Here is a 16834-nt window from a genome sequence, read left to right as displayed (position 1 = left end):
AACTGTCAGCACAGAGCCCTGCGCGGGATTTGAACCCACAAACTGTGAGATCATGACCTGAGCTGAAGTTGGATGCTTAACCAACTGAGCCACCCAGGTGCCCCTAAAAGTATGTATTTTAAGTGTCCTTTTATCTACAGGTTTTCTTTGCATTCTTTTCCCACCCAGTGCATTTTATTTTCTTTTTGTTGAAGAAAAGGTTGTTTTTGTCGTTTTCTTGAGAGCCAAATTTTGCTAATTTTGTCCAGGTGGTAGATTTACCATATTTCTCTCTGACCTCTGTTTTCCTATTAAATTGCTACTTTATGGGCTTGATCAGGTCAGGTTGCAATTTCTTTTCCTTTTTTGGTGGGGGCGGGCAGGCAAGACTATTTCATAGGTGGTGGTACATTCTTCTTCCATCAGGAAATAAATGCTGTTTGGTGCATTCTCTTTGCAGTTTAGTGGTACTGGTGCTCTAGATTAGTGTTTCTCAGGGGTCTTTCTCATTGTATCCCAACCCCCAGAGCCTTTGAGACATTATTTTCCTAATCGCACCCTCCCCTTATGAAATTGTCTTTGCGAAGCTTGGAAAACAATTATTTCTTCAAGTATTTTTTAGAACCAAACTCTCCTTCCTTTCCTTCTGGGACTCTGATGACACAAAATGGTATCTCTTTTGTTGTCTTTCATTCCTGAGGCTGATTGGTTTTTCCCATCATTTTTTCCCCTGTAGTTCAAATTGCACCACTTCTACTGAGGTTTCCTCAAGTTCACTCTTTCCTCTTTCACCTCCATCATACCACTGATTCTTCAGTTTCCCATTTTAGTTATTTTAGGTTTCAGTTATAAAGTTTCCATTTGGTTCGTATTCATAGCTTTTATTATGTTACTTATACTCTCAATTGTAACCTCTGTTTCAGGATTTTTCATGATTGCTTGTTCAGATACTTTTTAATAGCTGCCTAAAATCTTTTCTGGATATTTTCAACATTTGTGTCATCTTAGTATTGGTATCTGTTGACTGTTATACCCATGTGAATTGAGATTTCATAGTTCTTCATAAGCTGAATAATTGTGGATTGGGTCCTGGACATTTTGACTATTAGATCATGAGACCCTGGGTCTGGTTTAAATCCTATGGAAAACGTTAATAGTTTTGTTTTAGTGGGAATTTGAGTTGGTTAGGTTGAGGCAGCAAGTTCCAACCCACACCTTCTTTGGGCTGTGGTTTCAAAGTCATTTCAAATTGGAAAGTCTATGCAGTGCTTTATTTTTACTTAATTCTAATGATCCTGATAATAGTTCAATAAAGTTGGTTTTATGATACTTACTTTACTGATAAAAAGAGAAGTTTGAATTCAGCCTATCACTAGCTGTATGATATTGGACAATTTAAGCCTTAATTTCATCTCCAAAATGGGATGGATAATACCTACATCATTGGATTGTTTGAGAACTGAGTAAAATAACACATGTAGCATATCTAGCATACTTCAAACCCTAAAGAAATCCTGGATAGTCTTCTCATTTAAAAAAAAAAAAAAATCACTCTCAGGGCTCCTGGGTGGCTCAGTTGGTTGAGCGTCCGACTCTTGATTTGGCTCAGGTCCTGATCTCACGGTTCATGGGATTGAGGCCCATGCTGGGCTCTGCGCTGATGGCGAGGAGCCTGCTTGGGATTCTCTCGCTCTCGCTCTCTGCCCTGCCCCACTCTCTCTCTTTCTCTTGCAAAAGAAATAAACATTAAAAAAAATCAGTTGCAGGGGCACCTGGGTGGCTTAGTCGGTTAAGCATCCGACTTTGACCTCTCCCCCGACTCGTGCTCTGTCTCTGTCTCTCTCTCTCTCAAAAATAAATAAATAAATAAATTTTTAAAATCAGTTTCAGTGGGAAAAAATAATATATAATCAAATACAAACAATTTAAGTTACAGAAGATGACTTTTGACAGTCATATACACATGTAACCACCACTCCAATAAAAATATATAGAACATTTCCACTACAACAGAAAGTTCCCTCAGGCCTCTCTGTGGTCAACTCTTATCTGTCCTCAACCCCAGGCAACCACTGATCCAACTATTATAATAAATAAGTTTTGTCTGCTCTAGAGCTTTATATTAATAAAATCATACAGTTTGCACATTTTCTATCTGGCTGTTTTCACTCAGCATAATACACTTCAGATTCATCCATATTGGTACTTTGTTACTTTTTATTGCTGACAAGCTTTCTTCCATTATTTTACTGGGATGTTTTTCCATTATTGATTGAAAGAGTTCTTAGAAATTCTGAATTCAAGTCCTTTGTTAGATCACATATTATGATTTTTTTCCCAGTCTATACATTGTCCTCATTTTCAAAATGGTGTCTTTCAAAGAGCAGGGTCACCTGGGTGGATAGGTTGGTTAAGCATCCAGCTTGGGCTCAGGTCATGATCTCACAGTTGGTGAGTTCGAGCCCCACATGGGGCTCTGTACTGACAGCTCAGAGCCTGGAGCCTGCTTTGCAGATTCTGTGTCTCCCTCTCTCTCTCTCTCTGCCCTTCTCCCACTCATGCTCTGTCTCTCTCTTCTTCAAAAATAAACATTAAAAAGAAGAGCAAAAATTATTAATATTTATAATGTTCAATTAATCATTTTGTTCTTTTATGGGTGTGTGTGTGACCTTTCACAAAAAATTCTGCCAACACCAAAGAGATGAAGACTTTTTTCTTTGACCTCTTCTAGAAGATTTACAGTTTAAGCTTTTATGTTTTAATTTATGATCCATTCAGAATTAACAGTTCTCTGTATGCTATAAGGTAGGGATCGAGGTTCATTTTTTTTCCCTTCAACTGATATTCAGTTGTTCCAGCACCATTTATGGAAAAAAATCTATCCTTTCTCATGAAAGGTACCATTGTGAAAATCAATTGACCATATTATGTGTGGGTTTATTCCTAGATTCTATTCTATTTCATTTACCTATGTGTCTATAACAATACTCCATTTATTTTATTGCTTTAACTTTATAATAAGACTTGAAATAAGGTAGTATAAGTCCTCTAACTTTATGGTTCTATTACAACATTGTTATTCTGTATCTTTTGTTTTTCCATATGAGTTTTCGGATCAGCTTTAGACCATAATCTGTGAGAAAAGTGAAAGTTCTGGGATCAGGAATCACAACTGTTCAGACCCTTTGTCTAGGAGCAATTATTGGATTCAATCTCCTAAAAACTTGTAAAGGACTTTTGTGTCTATGTTCAGTTTTATGTCTTTTAATGTTTTTGTCTAGTTCTGGAATCAGGGTAACACTGTTCTTATACAATGAATTGGAAAGTGTTCTTTCTTATTTTATTGTCTGGAAGAGTTTGTGTAGAATTTATATACTTACTTAATTTCTAAATTTTTCACAAATACCTTTGTTATTGATTTCTAGTTTAATTCTTTTGTAAGAAAAGAAAATATTTTATATGATTTCAATGATCTTATTTATTTTTTTTAATTTCAATCATTTTAAATGTGTTGAGGTTTGTTTCATGATAGAGAATATGATCCATTTTCTTGAATACTCCATGTACATTTGAAAAGAAGTTATGTTCTAGTTATTAGATGGAATTTTTTATAAGTGCCAACTAGGTGAAATTGGTTGATAGGCTTTTTAAGGTCTTCTATAACAATAGTTCCCAAATTTTCCCGCACTCTGTTGAAATCACCTTTGTATCTTCCCAAAGTATCAATGCCTGTATCTCAACCCTTGAGATTGTGACTTAAGAAGTAGGGGGTGTAGCCTGTTCTTTAGAATTCTTAAGAGATTCCCAGGTGATTTTAATGTGCAAGCCAAGCTTGGGACTTGAGTTCCTTACTAGTTTTCTTTTTTTATATAATTAAAAAAAATTTTAATGTTTTATTTATTTTTGAGAGAGAGAGGGTGTGTGTGAGCAGGGGAGCGGCAGAGAGAGAGAGGAAGACACAGAGTCTGAAGCAGGCTCCAGGCTCTGAGCTGTCAGCACAGAGCCCTACACGGGGCTCGAACTCACAAACCGTGAGATCATGACCTGAGCCCAAGTTGGATGCTTAACCAACTGAACCACCCAGGCGCCCCTAATTTTCTGTATATGTGTATTTATTTTACAAATTACAGAGAGGGGAGTGATGAACTCTTCAGCTGCACTGTGGGTTGGTTTCTTATTTCAGTCCTACCAGTTTTTGCTTCAGTGCTAGTTTATAGCACTGTTAGGATTTTTCATATTCTTTTTTAAATTTTTTTAAACATTTACTCATTTTTGAGAGAGCGTGAGCAGGGGCGGGGCAGAGAGAGAGAGGGAGACACAGAATCCAAAGCAGGCTCCAGGCTCTGAACTGTCAGCACAGAGCCTGACATGGGGCTCAAACTCAAGAGCCGTGAGATCATGACCTGAGCCAAAGTCGGATGCCTAACTAACTGAGCCACCAAGGTGCCCCTCATTACCACATTTAAAAATGTTGCTTATAAAATAGAATTACCATATGATCCAGTAATTCTACTTCTGGATATACACCCAAAAGAATTGAAGGCAGGGTCTCAAAGAGATGTTTGCACACATCATTGTCATAGTAGCATTCACAATAGCTAAAAGTTGGAAGCAACCCAAGTATCCATTGACAGATATATAGAAAAACAAAATGTGCTCTATACATAAATGTAATGTTATTTTGTTTTAAAAAGGAAGGAAATTCTGACACATGCCACAATATGGATGACCCTTGAGGATGTTATGATTAGTGAAAAGTCAGTCACAAAAAAATAAATACTGAAAGAGATTCCACATACATGAAGTACCTACAGTAGTCATATTCACAGAGACAGAAAGAATGGCAGTTGCCAGGTGCTGGAGGGAGAGATAAATGAGGAGTTGCTTTTTAATGGGTATAAAGTTTCAGCTTTGCAAGATGAAAGGTGTTCTGGAGACTGGTTGCATGCCAATGTGAATATAATTAACACTATCGAACTGTACAATTTCAAATAGTTAAGATGAGGGGCGCCTGGGTAGCTCAGCCAGTTGAGCATCTGACTCTTGATTTCAGGTCAGGCCATGAACTCTAGGATTGGGGGCTGGAGTCTGACGGGGCTCCGTACTGAGTGTAGAGCCTGCTTGGGATTCTCTCTCTCTCCCTCTGCCCCTCTCCCCCTGCTTGTGCACCATGCTCTCTTTCTCTAAAACAAATCAAAAATAAAATAAGAAGATGGTACTTTTTTTTTGTTATTTGTATTTTATACTATAAACAGCATGTATATTTTATGCTCTAACAACAACAAAGTTTCTTTTAATACTTCTTAGTCTTTGGTGTTCTGCAGTTTCATCAGGATGTGTCCAGGTATGAAATTCTTTATTTTTAACCTGTGCAAGAATTAAGTGCTTCTTGAATCTGAGCATTCAAATATTCCACAGTCCTGAAAAATTCTTAGTTATTATTCTTTGAATACTGCTCACACCCATTGTCTGTAATTTCTCTTTTTGACACTCCTACTGGATATACACTGGATCTTTCTTATTTTCCATTTATTTAGCTCCTGTGTTGCATTCTAGTATATTTTCTCAGATTATGTCACATAGTTCCAGCCAAATATACAGTTCTCAAATACTGAATGGAAGATTTTTAGATATATATACATATATATGTGTGTATACACACACACACACACATATATATGTGTATATACATATATACATATATATACACATATATGTGTGTGTGTGTGTGTGTATATATATATATATATGTATATATATATATACATATATATACATATATATATATTCTTAAAAGGATTAAGGCGGTATGTCAGCAAACTGAACCCTAAGTGAAAAATCAAGAAACAGGCAGACATAGGCTCACCTCTACAACTCAGGAGAATGTGCCAGAGCCAAAACAATATGGTATTACTACCCTGTACTCACAAATACTAAACACAAGCAGGATGCTGCTTTGTGTCAAGTGCTAGATATCAATGAATGCTATCAAGCCAGATTACATTACATCCCAAAGCCTGGCCACAGCATTTCACACTGAATGTATGACCCTGAGCAAGACATTTATTTATTCTTAAGCTTCAGTTTCTTTCTGTGGGTTGCTGTGAGAATCAAAATGAGAGAAGGTGAGCGAAAGTTCTATATATCAAAGTACTGTTAAAGTATTTTCTCAATTCTAAAATATTATTAAATGGTCAGGTGCACTATGGATTTAATAATCGTTTGGAAAGGAGGTGGAGAGGAACAATCCACTAGGGGTATTTGGGAAATTTAAAAATATGGAAAAGTTTGCTTTTTGAATTGAGGTACTACAGTATTATACTGGCTTTATCTATCTTTCACGCCCACAAATACCCTTTTCTTAAATCTGAATGATTTCTCTCTCCCCCGGCATTTGGTTTTACCAACCTCCTTCCTGACAGCTGTCAGAATTTTCCACACTGGATTTCTGACCCCAATTTTCAGGCTCCTGCTGAGACCGAAGGGCTGCTTTCCTGGTACTGGCTTTCTCACGCCTAACTTCGCCTCTGTACTGCCATTGGGTGTTGCTTTTCCTGGACCCGCCCACATCAGCCTCAATCCTGATTGGATGCCAACGTCCTTTTGTTATGGCAAAAGGTGGATCCCTGGGCTTCGACAAAGGACGATTGGGGCGTCGTACAGCTAATGCGCAGGCGTGCCTTCTTGAGTGGGGATTGGTGGGAGACGGGGCAGGACGGGGCGGGACAGGGCGGGACTCCCGTTTCCGCGCACGCTCTGTGGGCGCAGAGGGCGGAGCTGCCGGTACCGGTTGGTGAAAGTGTTGGGGCCTGAGGCGTCCTCCCTATCCCTCCCACTCCCAGCGCCTCCAACGGCAGGTGAGGACAGTCTTGGGCGGCGGAGGGCCTGGCCCCGGGCTATTGGAGTTTGCGGCCACGGTACAGCCAAGGGCCTGGAGGGCGGGGTAGACTGGACGCGATCCGGCGCACCAGGGGCCCGGGAAGAGCGGCCTCGGGCCTGGGCATTTGGTGGGCGGCGGAGGCCTGGCTGTCTGCAGAGCCCCTGCGCAACCTCCGTCTCATCTTCTCATTATTGAGCCTAGAGGTTCCTTTGGGGAGGGGCTGCTTTCATCTCTGAGGCGGACGTTCTGCCGCCTTCTCACCGTCTCTTCTGAGTCGAAGGCCGTTGTCCAGCCTCCCGCCCTGATTGGGACGGCGGAGGGGCGTTTGGGTGGAATGGGACCTGGCACGCCTGGACTAGTCCGTGGGTGCTCTGCCGAGAGCCCGCAGGTTGTGGGGAGAGGATGCCAAGGCGGGGAGGGTGGCGAGTGAGCGATAAATAAGGGCTTGGCGACAGCTTTCCAGGGGCTGAAAGCAGCTCCCGGGTTAGTTTCTACTTGGGCTTTAGGGTCCTGCTGAGCAAGTTTTGGGGAGTTAGGATTGAAAAGGAGAGAGAAGATACATTTCTGAAAGGCAGGACTTTTGTTATACAATGTAGCGAGACCACTACTATGACGTAACAATGTTAAAATGCTGTGCTGCCGACACCGTAAGTCTGTACCTGAAGATCCAAAGCTGTGCCTGTATATTGTTGCCGTACTCTTTGATTAAATTCACGGTAGCTAGTCATTCTCTGGGACTCTAGCTTCCGTTCCTGTCCTCATTGGACCGATCAAATCAATTCCTTAATCTTGTAGAATCTCAGACTGCATTTATCTAACCAGAACAATTCAGAACTTGAAGGAGCCTGAACAGATAAACTCATGTTGAAAGTTGATACAGCTTGAAGGGAATGAAATTTGTTTTCAGTTGCTTAGTAAAATATCAAAGGGATTTAACATCAAAGATTGCAAAATATTTGGAAAACTGAGATTAGGGCTGTTATTAAAGTTTTTTTCCATTATATAGTGGAAAAGCAGGAACGTTATAGTTAGACCTGCCTTCAAATTCTTGGTACAAACGTTGGCTGTGAAGTCTAAGGCAGATACATAGCCTTTCTGAGATACAGCATCCACAAACATAAATTACGATGCCCTGTTGATTTGATGAATACGAACTAATAATATATGTAAAGCATTTAGTTGATTAACGCACAGTCAGTTTTAGATGCAGAAAAGTTGGTTGCATTTCAGTCTTAACTCTCAAAATCTTAGGTCTCAGATGTGAGCATACCTGGAATGGTATGGTGGAAAAAACTAGCCTGGGTACTCCTGGCTCTGGCAGTAACTACTTTTGTGATTTTGTGATGTTGGGTAAGCCATTATTACTTTTGGCCTTGGTTTATTTGTGAAATGCGGCAGCTAGACCAGATGATTTTTCCAAAATTTCTTTTTGTGGCCTGAATTAGAGTCAAAAGGGAGAGAAGATAACAGCTAATATTATTCAATACCTTCTTTGTACAAGGTACCATTGCAAGCACGCTATATATATGAACTCATTAAATTCTTGACAACAAAACTATGAGGTATATACTCTTATCCTCATTTTACAGATGAGGAAACTGAGGCTGAGGTATAACCTTGCTTGAGGTTCCAGAGCTTATAAATAGCAGAGCTAGGATTTAAATACAGGTAATAAAAATTTATGTTCTTAATCACTGTGCTACACTGCCTCTTAACAGTGGTACTATTCAGGGTACTATAAAAGAAGGTAGAGGTCTACTTTGGTAGAACAGTAGTCTTTGGTCACAAGTGTGTGGGCATGGAAGATGGGTCCGTCCTAATGTTTGTCACACTTCCTGACCCTTGTTCTCTCCATACCTCTTACATCCAGGACTTAAATTATCAAAATAGTTCTAGGTTCTCTTCCACTGACCAAGGCTAGATGAAGATAGGCATCAAAATTTACTGCAATTTGTTTTGTTTTGTTTTGGTTTGGTTTTAATATGAAATTTATTGTCAGATTGGTTTCCATACAACACCCAGTACTCATCCTGTAAGGTGCCCTCCTCAATGCCTATCACCCACCCTCTCCTCCCTCCCACCCGCCATCAACCCTCAGTTTATTCTCAGTTTTTAAGAGTCTCTTGTGTTTTGGCTCTCTCCCTCTCTAACTTTTTTTTTTTCCTTCCTATCCCACATGGTCTTCTGTTAAGTTTCTCAGGATCCACATAAGAGTGAAAACATATGGTATCTGTCTTTCTCTGTATGGCTTATTTCACTTAGCATAACACTCCAGTTCCATCCACATTGCTACAAAAGGCCATATTTCGTTCTTTCTCATTGCCATGTAGTACTCCATTGTGTATATAAACCACAATTTCTTTATCCATTCATCAGTTGATGGACATTTAGTCTCTTTCCATAATTTGGCTATTGTTGAGCGTGCTGCTATAAACATTGGGGTACAAGTGCCCCTATGCATCAGCACTTGCATCCCTTGGAAAATTTACTGCAATTTTTGAGAAACACTTCTGATATCCAATCTAGGCTTGAGTCAGAGCTGACAAGTCTCAGAACCGTAATCATTTTGGAACTAAGGCAGCCTTAGGAAAAACAGATCAGCCTTAGCACCCCACATTCATTTCAGTGTTCTCACACTTGAGATACTTTGGTCTGGATTTTCTTTTCACATCAGATTTGCATTTATGTATAGGAACAGAAGAATTGACAGTGAACTCTAAAAAGTGCATTTCACATGAAATTGGATTGATATGATAGCAGCTATAGATTAAAAAACATTTTATAGTTGAAAAACTCAGTCTAATGTGCTAATGTAGACATCATGAAGTTTGAAGATTGATCTTATTTTGAAAGAAAAAATCTGTGGCTAAATTGCTTTGATACAAAGAGCTCAATGAACCTTCTGATCTTATATATAAAATAAATCAGTTTGTTACTCTAAATTTACTGAAATAACTTGAATATATGCAAGAAAGCATTTTGAGGCCAGCCTATTTAATCATATCATAATAATAGAAAATTTTATTTGTCTTTTTTGTTGTTGTGCAGAGGCAGCTGGCAATACTCCTGTCTCTTTTATTAAAGAATCATGAATACCCTTTTGTACAAGGCTGCCACATACAGTAGGGCAGATTTTGCACTGTGCAAGCCTCAAGTGCAGTCTTACATGGACTATGATATGAATGGTGTTCTCTCAGGTTGTGTTGTCGATCCCATAGCACTGTCCTTGTGCCTGCCTGGCTTCTGTGGTATTGACTCCACCCCAGTCTTTAGTGTGTGTTTCTAAGCTTCATTTTTCCTCTAATCCCCCTCCACCCCATTTTTCTGCCTTTTTTTCCTTCATTTTTTCAGATGAAGTCAAACTGTTGATAAACCATACAAAGATTTTCTATTGTTTGGTTTACATGTGGCCAAAATTTCAGAAACTGGCTTCATGATTACATTGATCAGTTTGGAACAGTTTGCTTTTGTAGACTTTTTACTTTTCGTGTTAGACTGAAACATAAGCAGGAAAAATATACCATATCCCTATACGAAATCTGATATCAAAGTCATTTGTATTGATTGCATGATTATTTGTTCCTTGGCTTATGTATCTTACAACACTTCTCATTTGTCATGAAAATTTTGTTTTAGCTGTATTTTTAAAAGCAAATATTAGAAATTTGAAGTACTTTTTATATATTATTTAGCAGGGGAAATAGCCAAGCTGCCGGCTATTGTTGGCTGAGTACTCTCAAGATCACTTTTGCTTTTGGCTGTGGCCTAGGTCATCCCTCCCAGACCTGTGTTAGCCAGGTCAGTGGTTGAAATGGTAGGAAAATTGCAAGTGTCAAATAAAGTTTTCACTGTTAACACTCTTCCTCTTCGATTGTAAAGAGATACGTTGGTGATTGAATGGAGACGGATAATTTTTGAAGTGTGGGCTTCACATATTATAGTAAGTTGAATAATTTAAATAATTTTGGGGGGCGCCTGGGTGGTTCAGTCAGCTGAGTGTGGAACTGTTGATTTCTGCTCAGGTCATGATCTCCTGGTTTCTGAGTTTGAGCCCTGCATCTGGCTCCATGCTGATGGGGCAGGGCCTGAGATATCTCTCTCTCTCTCTCTCTCTCTCTCTCTCTCTCTCTCTGCCCCTACCCCACTCACGCATGCATGCACACTGTCTCTCAAAATAAACGAAACTTTAAAATAAATAAATAATTTTTAAAAAGATTTTTAGTAATTAGTCTACCTGGATTTATGTAGATGTACTGATACATATTACATATTAACATATTATGTGTATATATTATTAATATGTATTTAATCACGTATATATTCTCAGGTTCCTTGCACTTCAGAGAAATTTTATATGTATATTACATATGTACATATATTACATATGTATGTATATATATAATGCACATGTAATATGTATATAACACGTACATATATCACAAATATATGTGTCAACTTTCTCTGAAGTACAAAGAACCTGAGAATTAAAACCATGTGAATAAGATATGAAGGGGAGAGTAACTAATTCTAGAGAAGTAGAAAGATGCCCGAAGACTTGGGAGTAGATTTATTAAGCATTAAATCAATTTTACATCATTTGTAGCTAGTTAATTCTTTAATAATGCTATGTGTAGGATGTTTAATGTCTTTCTTTTTTAGAATAATACGTGATGTCTTATTTCAGAGATAGTTCATATGTACGTACACTGAGCATTTTATCTTCACATTCATGCCAGTATCTGAAAACTCTTTAATGTGATTCTAGTTCTAGAATGTCGACATCCTTGTTCAGTAGGTCTGGGTTCCACTGTTTAGTATATGGAAGCATAACAATGTTTTGGGTATAAGAGGTGCTTCATAAATAATTTGTTGAAAGAGTAACAATATTGACAGGTCTAAATTGCTTCAGTGAGTAGATTAGATTGGTGACCAGTAATAATCTGGTTTATTTAATAACTCTTGAACACACTGAATATGAAATGAATGTTAGCTATAGAGCACAACGTATTTCATAAGAATTTTATGCTTTAATATTTTGAAACCTTTTATAGGAACAATAAAATGTTAATGTTTTACTTATTCACATCCTAATTAATTTGTTTTAACTCTAACTAGGATGTAACAGGTTGATATTTTCATTTATCCCACATTAATGTTTCAGGTAACTAGTATTTTTCTCTTGAACGTTATCAATAAAAAGTTTTAAACAGTATATATAAAATAATACTTTAATGATGAAAACTATTTTTAAACACATTTGTTTTCATCCCTATTATCATCCTTAATAGAAGAGCTTTTTTCATTTTGCTGTTCTCTTTATTTGTATTTATGTATATTTTACATGATTTACATCAATGAATACACCATTTTATAAACATTCTTCTATGTTATTTTAGTCATCCTAATTATTTTTAGTACCCACTCAATTAGAAACTACAGTAATTACAGACTGAATGGACAGTTTATGTTGTTTCCAATTTGGTGCGTTGTAAATAAGGTTGAAGTGAAGATTTTATGTGTATAATTTTTCCTTCTTTGTAATTTTCCTTAGGCTAAATTTCCAAGAGCAAAATTGCTTAGTAGAAAATATTTAAATGTTTTTATGAGTGTAATTTATTACCATACTGCTTTCTAAGAAGATACATATTTAAAATTTGTGTCTAATATTTTGTATTTGTTCTTCCATAACTTTACTACTATTGATCATTATCTCCTTTAAAAAAATTTGATAAATGTACAATGGTATGTTATTGCTATATGTGTCTGTTTCTTTTTCTTATTGCAGACGATTCATCAAGGATTTTGTATCCAAGGCCCAAAAGTTTGTTACCCGAGATGATGAATGCTGACATGGATGGTATGTTCTTTATTTTCCTTTTTGTATGTTCCTGGTTTTGTGGATGCTTTTGGCTTCATAGAGCAACAGAAAGAACAGAGAAGCAATATTTAGAAGGGTTGGATTTGGCTAATTTACTGACTTATATACTGTCTAGTTCTAGAAAGAATTGATGTTGGCAAAACATATCTGCCATGTGGGCATATAACTTTTTCCTTTACAGGGTTCTTGTGTAAGGCAAGTAAGATAACAAAGATGAAACATTTTGTACGACTTTAAGTGCTGCACTACACAAATGGTACCTAACGTTAATAGGAAATGCAAACCTTTGTATTACAGCAGTTGATGCTGAAAATCAGGTGGAACTGGAGGAAAAAACGCGACTTATTAACCAAGTGTTGGAACTTCAACACACACTTGAAGGTGAGCCTCCATTTTGTAGTTTTCTTGAATAACATCCAATAGTTGAAATTGTAAGCATTTATGTTGCTAAATTTTGTTACTGTGCCCCCAGTTTTTGAAAGTATAAACTTCAAAGTCCATTTCGATAATGTTTTCCCCCTCCTGCCTGCATCTTTGGCTGGTGATTTTAAAGAAGAGGTGTGCTTCAATGAGAAAGTCAAATAGTGTTCCTATGCATCCCTCTGGGTTTAAGGTAATGCTGTTTATTACATGAGAGCCCCCTTTTAAGCATTGTGTTATTACTAAGTCCACTTTAATACAGCTTAAATTAAAATAAAAAGTGTTTTAGCTTCAGAGATTAAAAGTAAATTGATCTGAGGTTTGTTTTCATTTTCTAAATGTCTTGCATAAAATTAATACTACCAGTGAAACATCTTTTTTTTTTTTAATGTTTATTTATTTTTGAGAGGGAGTGCGAGAGTGAGCAGGGGAGAACCAGAGAGGGGGACGGGGGATCTGAAGCAGGCTCTGCACTGACAGCAGCATGCCCAATGTGGGGCTCAAACTCACAAACCCTGAGATTGTGACTTGAGCCAAAGTTGGATGTTCAACCAACCGAGCCACCCGGGTGTCCTGCAACATCCCGGTTTTTAGTGAAATTAAGAGGTTGTGGGTTTTTTTTTTTTCTTTTGTAACAGCAGGGTGAGCAGATCATGTCATTTCACTGGCTTCCTATTTCACAGTTAATAAAAGCCAGGTTACTCTCTGGAAACCTGTTACTTTTTACCTTTCAGAGTCAGTCATGTCACACTGTCTGCCTCATACATTCTGCCTCAGACACTGGCCTCCTTGCTGTTCTTTCAGCATATGCTTCTACTTAGGGGCTTGAATCTTTCCCTTAGGTGTTTGCGTTCTGTATGGCTCATTTCCTTCCTTTAGGTCTCTGGTCAAATTCCCTTTATCAAAATAGCTATCCCTGACTATACTATATAAAAGGGCAACTTCAGGGGCTCCTGGGTGGCTCAGTCAGTTGAGCATCCAATTTCAGCTCAGGTCATGATCTCACGGTCTGTGAGTTCGGGCCCTGAGTCGGGCTCTGGGCTGATAGCTCAGAACCTGGAGCCTGCTTCGGATTCTGTGTCTCCCTCTCTCTGCTCCTCCCCTGCTCACGCTCTCTGTCTGTGTCTCTCTCAAAAATAAACAAACATTAAAAAAAATTTCAAAGGGCAACTTCCCTTTTGCTTCCTACCACTCTTACCCTTCTTTTTTTTCCTTTTACTTGGGACCCCCTAAATGCACATGTGTTCACATGCATATTAGAATGTAAGCTCTGGGAAGGCAAGGGGTTTTGTTACTGTTGCCTCTAGAACAGTGCCTGACTCTTAGAGGGCACCCAATACTTAGTTGTTAAGTGAATGAATGGAGGTGATGTTTTATTTGATCATTAGGAACTGTGTCTTTTGAATTTCTTACTAAGGTAAAAATGCAAAATATTTCATTGCTTGGAAACTGACTTTCTATAGTCCGTGTATAAAGCAAGTTGTATTTGCCTACCACATTTTCTGAAGCGTTTCTAGCAAACATGTTAGTTTTTATGTTAAGGCATGAACCAAAATTCACATTTTGGTGAAAAAACTGAATCTGTACTTTTTAGAAATAACCATTTAAAGAAATAACCACTCAACATAAATGCTGTTTACCAAGAATAACATTTAGTCTAATGTGAAATCACTTTTTAAGAATTTTAGCTATTGACCGGCACTCAGTTTACTTTGTTCACCTGAATTCTAAAGTTACTTGAATTTAAAAACAGAAAATTTAAAGATCATGTTATCTATTTTAAGAATGAATCTTAAGTCTTTTATGATACGGAGTCATTGCCATTATTTTACTGATAATGGGCTTTTTTATTTTTAATATAGACCTCTCCGCAAGAGTAGATGCAGTTAAGGAAGAAAATCTGAAGCTAAAATCAGAAAACCAAGTTCTTGGACAATATATAGAAAACCTCATGTCAGCTTCTAGTGTTTTTCAAACAACTGACACAAAAAGCAAAAGAAAGTAAGGGATTGACATCCCTTCTGTTTTATGGAATTGCTGCTGATCTTTTTTTCTTTAAAACTTGGATAGGTTCAAAAAGTTATAGTACTTTTGTTTGTGGCTTAATTGAATATTTATGAAGATAATATCAGATCTAGGCAAAATTAAGAGCATAACAGAAGACTTCCATGAGCTTGTGTATAATATGTTAGTCTATGAAAATGTGCTAATGTATTGTAGAGACTTTATAATTAGAAATGCATATATTTATGAAACTTGAAAATGAATGTTTTATCAAATTTGCTTTGATTTACAGGTTTAGCACTGTCTTTTATTATAGGCATATTAAGAGATACAAGAAAATAACCACCGTGTTGTGAAAAGTGACCAAAATCATGTACTGAACGCACAGCTTTATGTACCCTGTCTACCATGTTGTGCCTCTTCTCCATTTGCTTCTTCCTTCCCATTTCCCTTCCCCTAAGGAAAAAATTGTTTCACATTTGTAAAAGTAATTTTAATAGTTAATCATCTGTGAGAGTAACCTGAGCTTGAATTGTTGAAACTTAACCAAAATAAGACACTTTCTCAGTTAGGGCTTGTCATAGTTAGTAATAAGATAGGATTGTTGGTTTGTCTTTAATTGATTGAAAACAGAGGCCATAAATATGAAGACTTTCCTTTGCAACTGAGTTATCAAATTGGGAAGGTCTGTTGTTAAAAACTTCCTTTTGCACAGCTAATGCACTTGGTATCTGAAAAGATGAGCTCCGGTTATATGTTTGAAATAGAACAGAAATGGGATGGGAAAGGCACTGGGCAAACAGTAGTAACCAGCTCCAAATGTTTTCACTCCAGATTCGTGTGATCTGTGGCACAGACGATATCTTTTGGGGAATATATGAATATGAAAGTAGATTAAATGTGACTAACCTTAGGTCAACCACATCTAGAAGAGAACAGTTACAAAGAGTTTAGTCTCACGGTTTCTTTGTGGTACCCAGCACATCAACTTTTGCAAAATCCCTTGAGAGTGTATTAGTGTCAGAATCATGAACAAAATGGAGGAGTTTTACGTGTATACTAAGTGATATTTTCTCAGTATTTTAATCTCACTACTTCCCCAGAATTTTCTGTAAACCTAACTACTTGGTTTGCAGAGTTTTAGTCACTCTTTGACAGTTTCAAGAAATTTAGTTTGTAGATTCCATTTGGTAAGAAAATTGATATCAGAAGTAATGTTAAGATGTTAAATAGGAAGAGAGATCCACTAATATAGTTTTGGTTATTAGATTTGGGCTACTTTTAATCATGGAATAATCTTAACGTTTGTATTGGTGTAAGATTCAATGAATGACTTTAGCTGTATGAATATAATAGTTATACTGCAAACATTTTGCATCCCTTTTGTGACCTAATTTACAAACATTTAAACTTGTGTTCCAGTTTTGCTTTACTGTTTAATAAAAACCTGTTTCAGAGATTGTGTGTGTGTTAATATAGTAACTGTGGTGTGTATAATGACGTAGTGGTGTATCCAGGGTTGTTCAAAGCTACAGGATAAGTAGCATATCTTATTTAAGCACCAGTTACTTTATGTTTAGGGGAATATTTTTATTAAAACAAATGTTAGAGGATATTATACATTGATTTTTATTTTTAAAAACATTTTTTTAATGTTTATTTATATTTGAGAG

The 16834-nt window shown here is 37.3% G+C and overlaps 1 protein-coding gene and 1 long non-coding RNA gene across 6 annotated transcripts in view; one reads left to right on the top strand and one right to left on the bottom strand.

Annotated features, from left to right (window-relative positions):
* Positions 1 to 6708, bottom strand: part of LOC109249587 (uncharacterized) — a 131826-nt gene extending 125118 nt beyond the window's left edge. Inside the window, exon 1 of the long non-coding RNA XR_002072646.2 lies at positions 6388 to 6708. This is a non-coding gene — a long non-coding RNA (uncharacterized LOC109249587). The remainder of the gene's footprint in view (positions 1 to 6387) is intronic.
* Positions 1 to 16620, top strand: part of SCOC (short coiled-coil protein) — a 44274-nt gene extending 27654 nt beyond the window's left edge. Inside the window, exons 1-5 of one of the 5 annotated variants that reach the window (XM_053901239.1) lie at positions 6728 to 6836; positions 8449 to 8527; positions 12645 to 12716; positions 13035 to 13118; positions 15020 to 16620. In XM_053901239.1, the coding sequence (XP_053757214.1) occupies positions 12695 to 12716; positions 13035 to 13118; positions 15020 to 15162 (249 nt within the window). In that variant the 5' untranslated portion in view covers positions 6728 to 6836; positions 8449 to 8527; positions 12645 to 12694 and the 3' untranslated portion in view covers positions 15163 to 16620. Of the gene's footprint in view, positions 1 to 6727; positions 6897 to 8448; positions 8528 to 10551; positions 10658 to 10733; positions 10800 to 12644; positions 12717 to 13034; positions 13119 to 15019 lie in introns of those variants that run through there. The other 4 variants (XM_053901240.1, XM_053901242.1, XM_053901241.1 and 1 more) reach the window with 4 other exon arrangements.
* The last annotated feature ends 214 nt before the right edge of the window (positions 16621 to 16834 follow it).

Source organism: Panthera pardus, unplaced genomic scaffold (genome assembly GCF_024362965.1).
Source record: "Panthera pardus isolate Hobbes unplaced genomic scaffold, ASM2436296v1 HiC_scaffold_13, whole genome shotgun sequence".
Lineage (NCBI taxonomy): Eukaryota > Metazoa > Chordata > Mammalia > Carnivora > Felidae > Panthera > Panthera pardus.
This window is presented reverse-complemented; position numbering and strand designations above follow the sequence as displayed.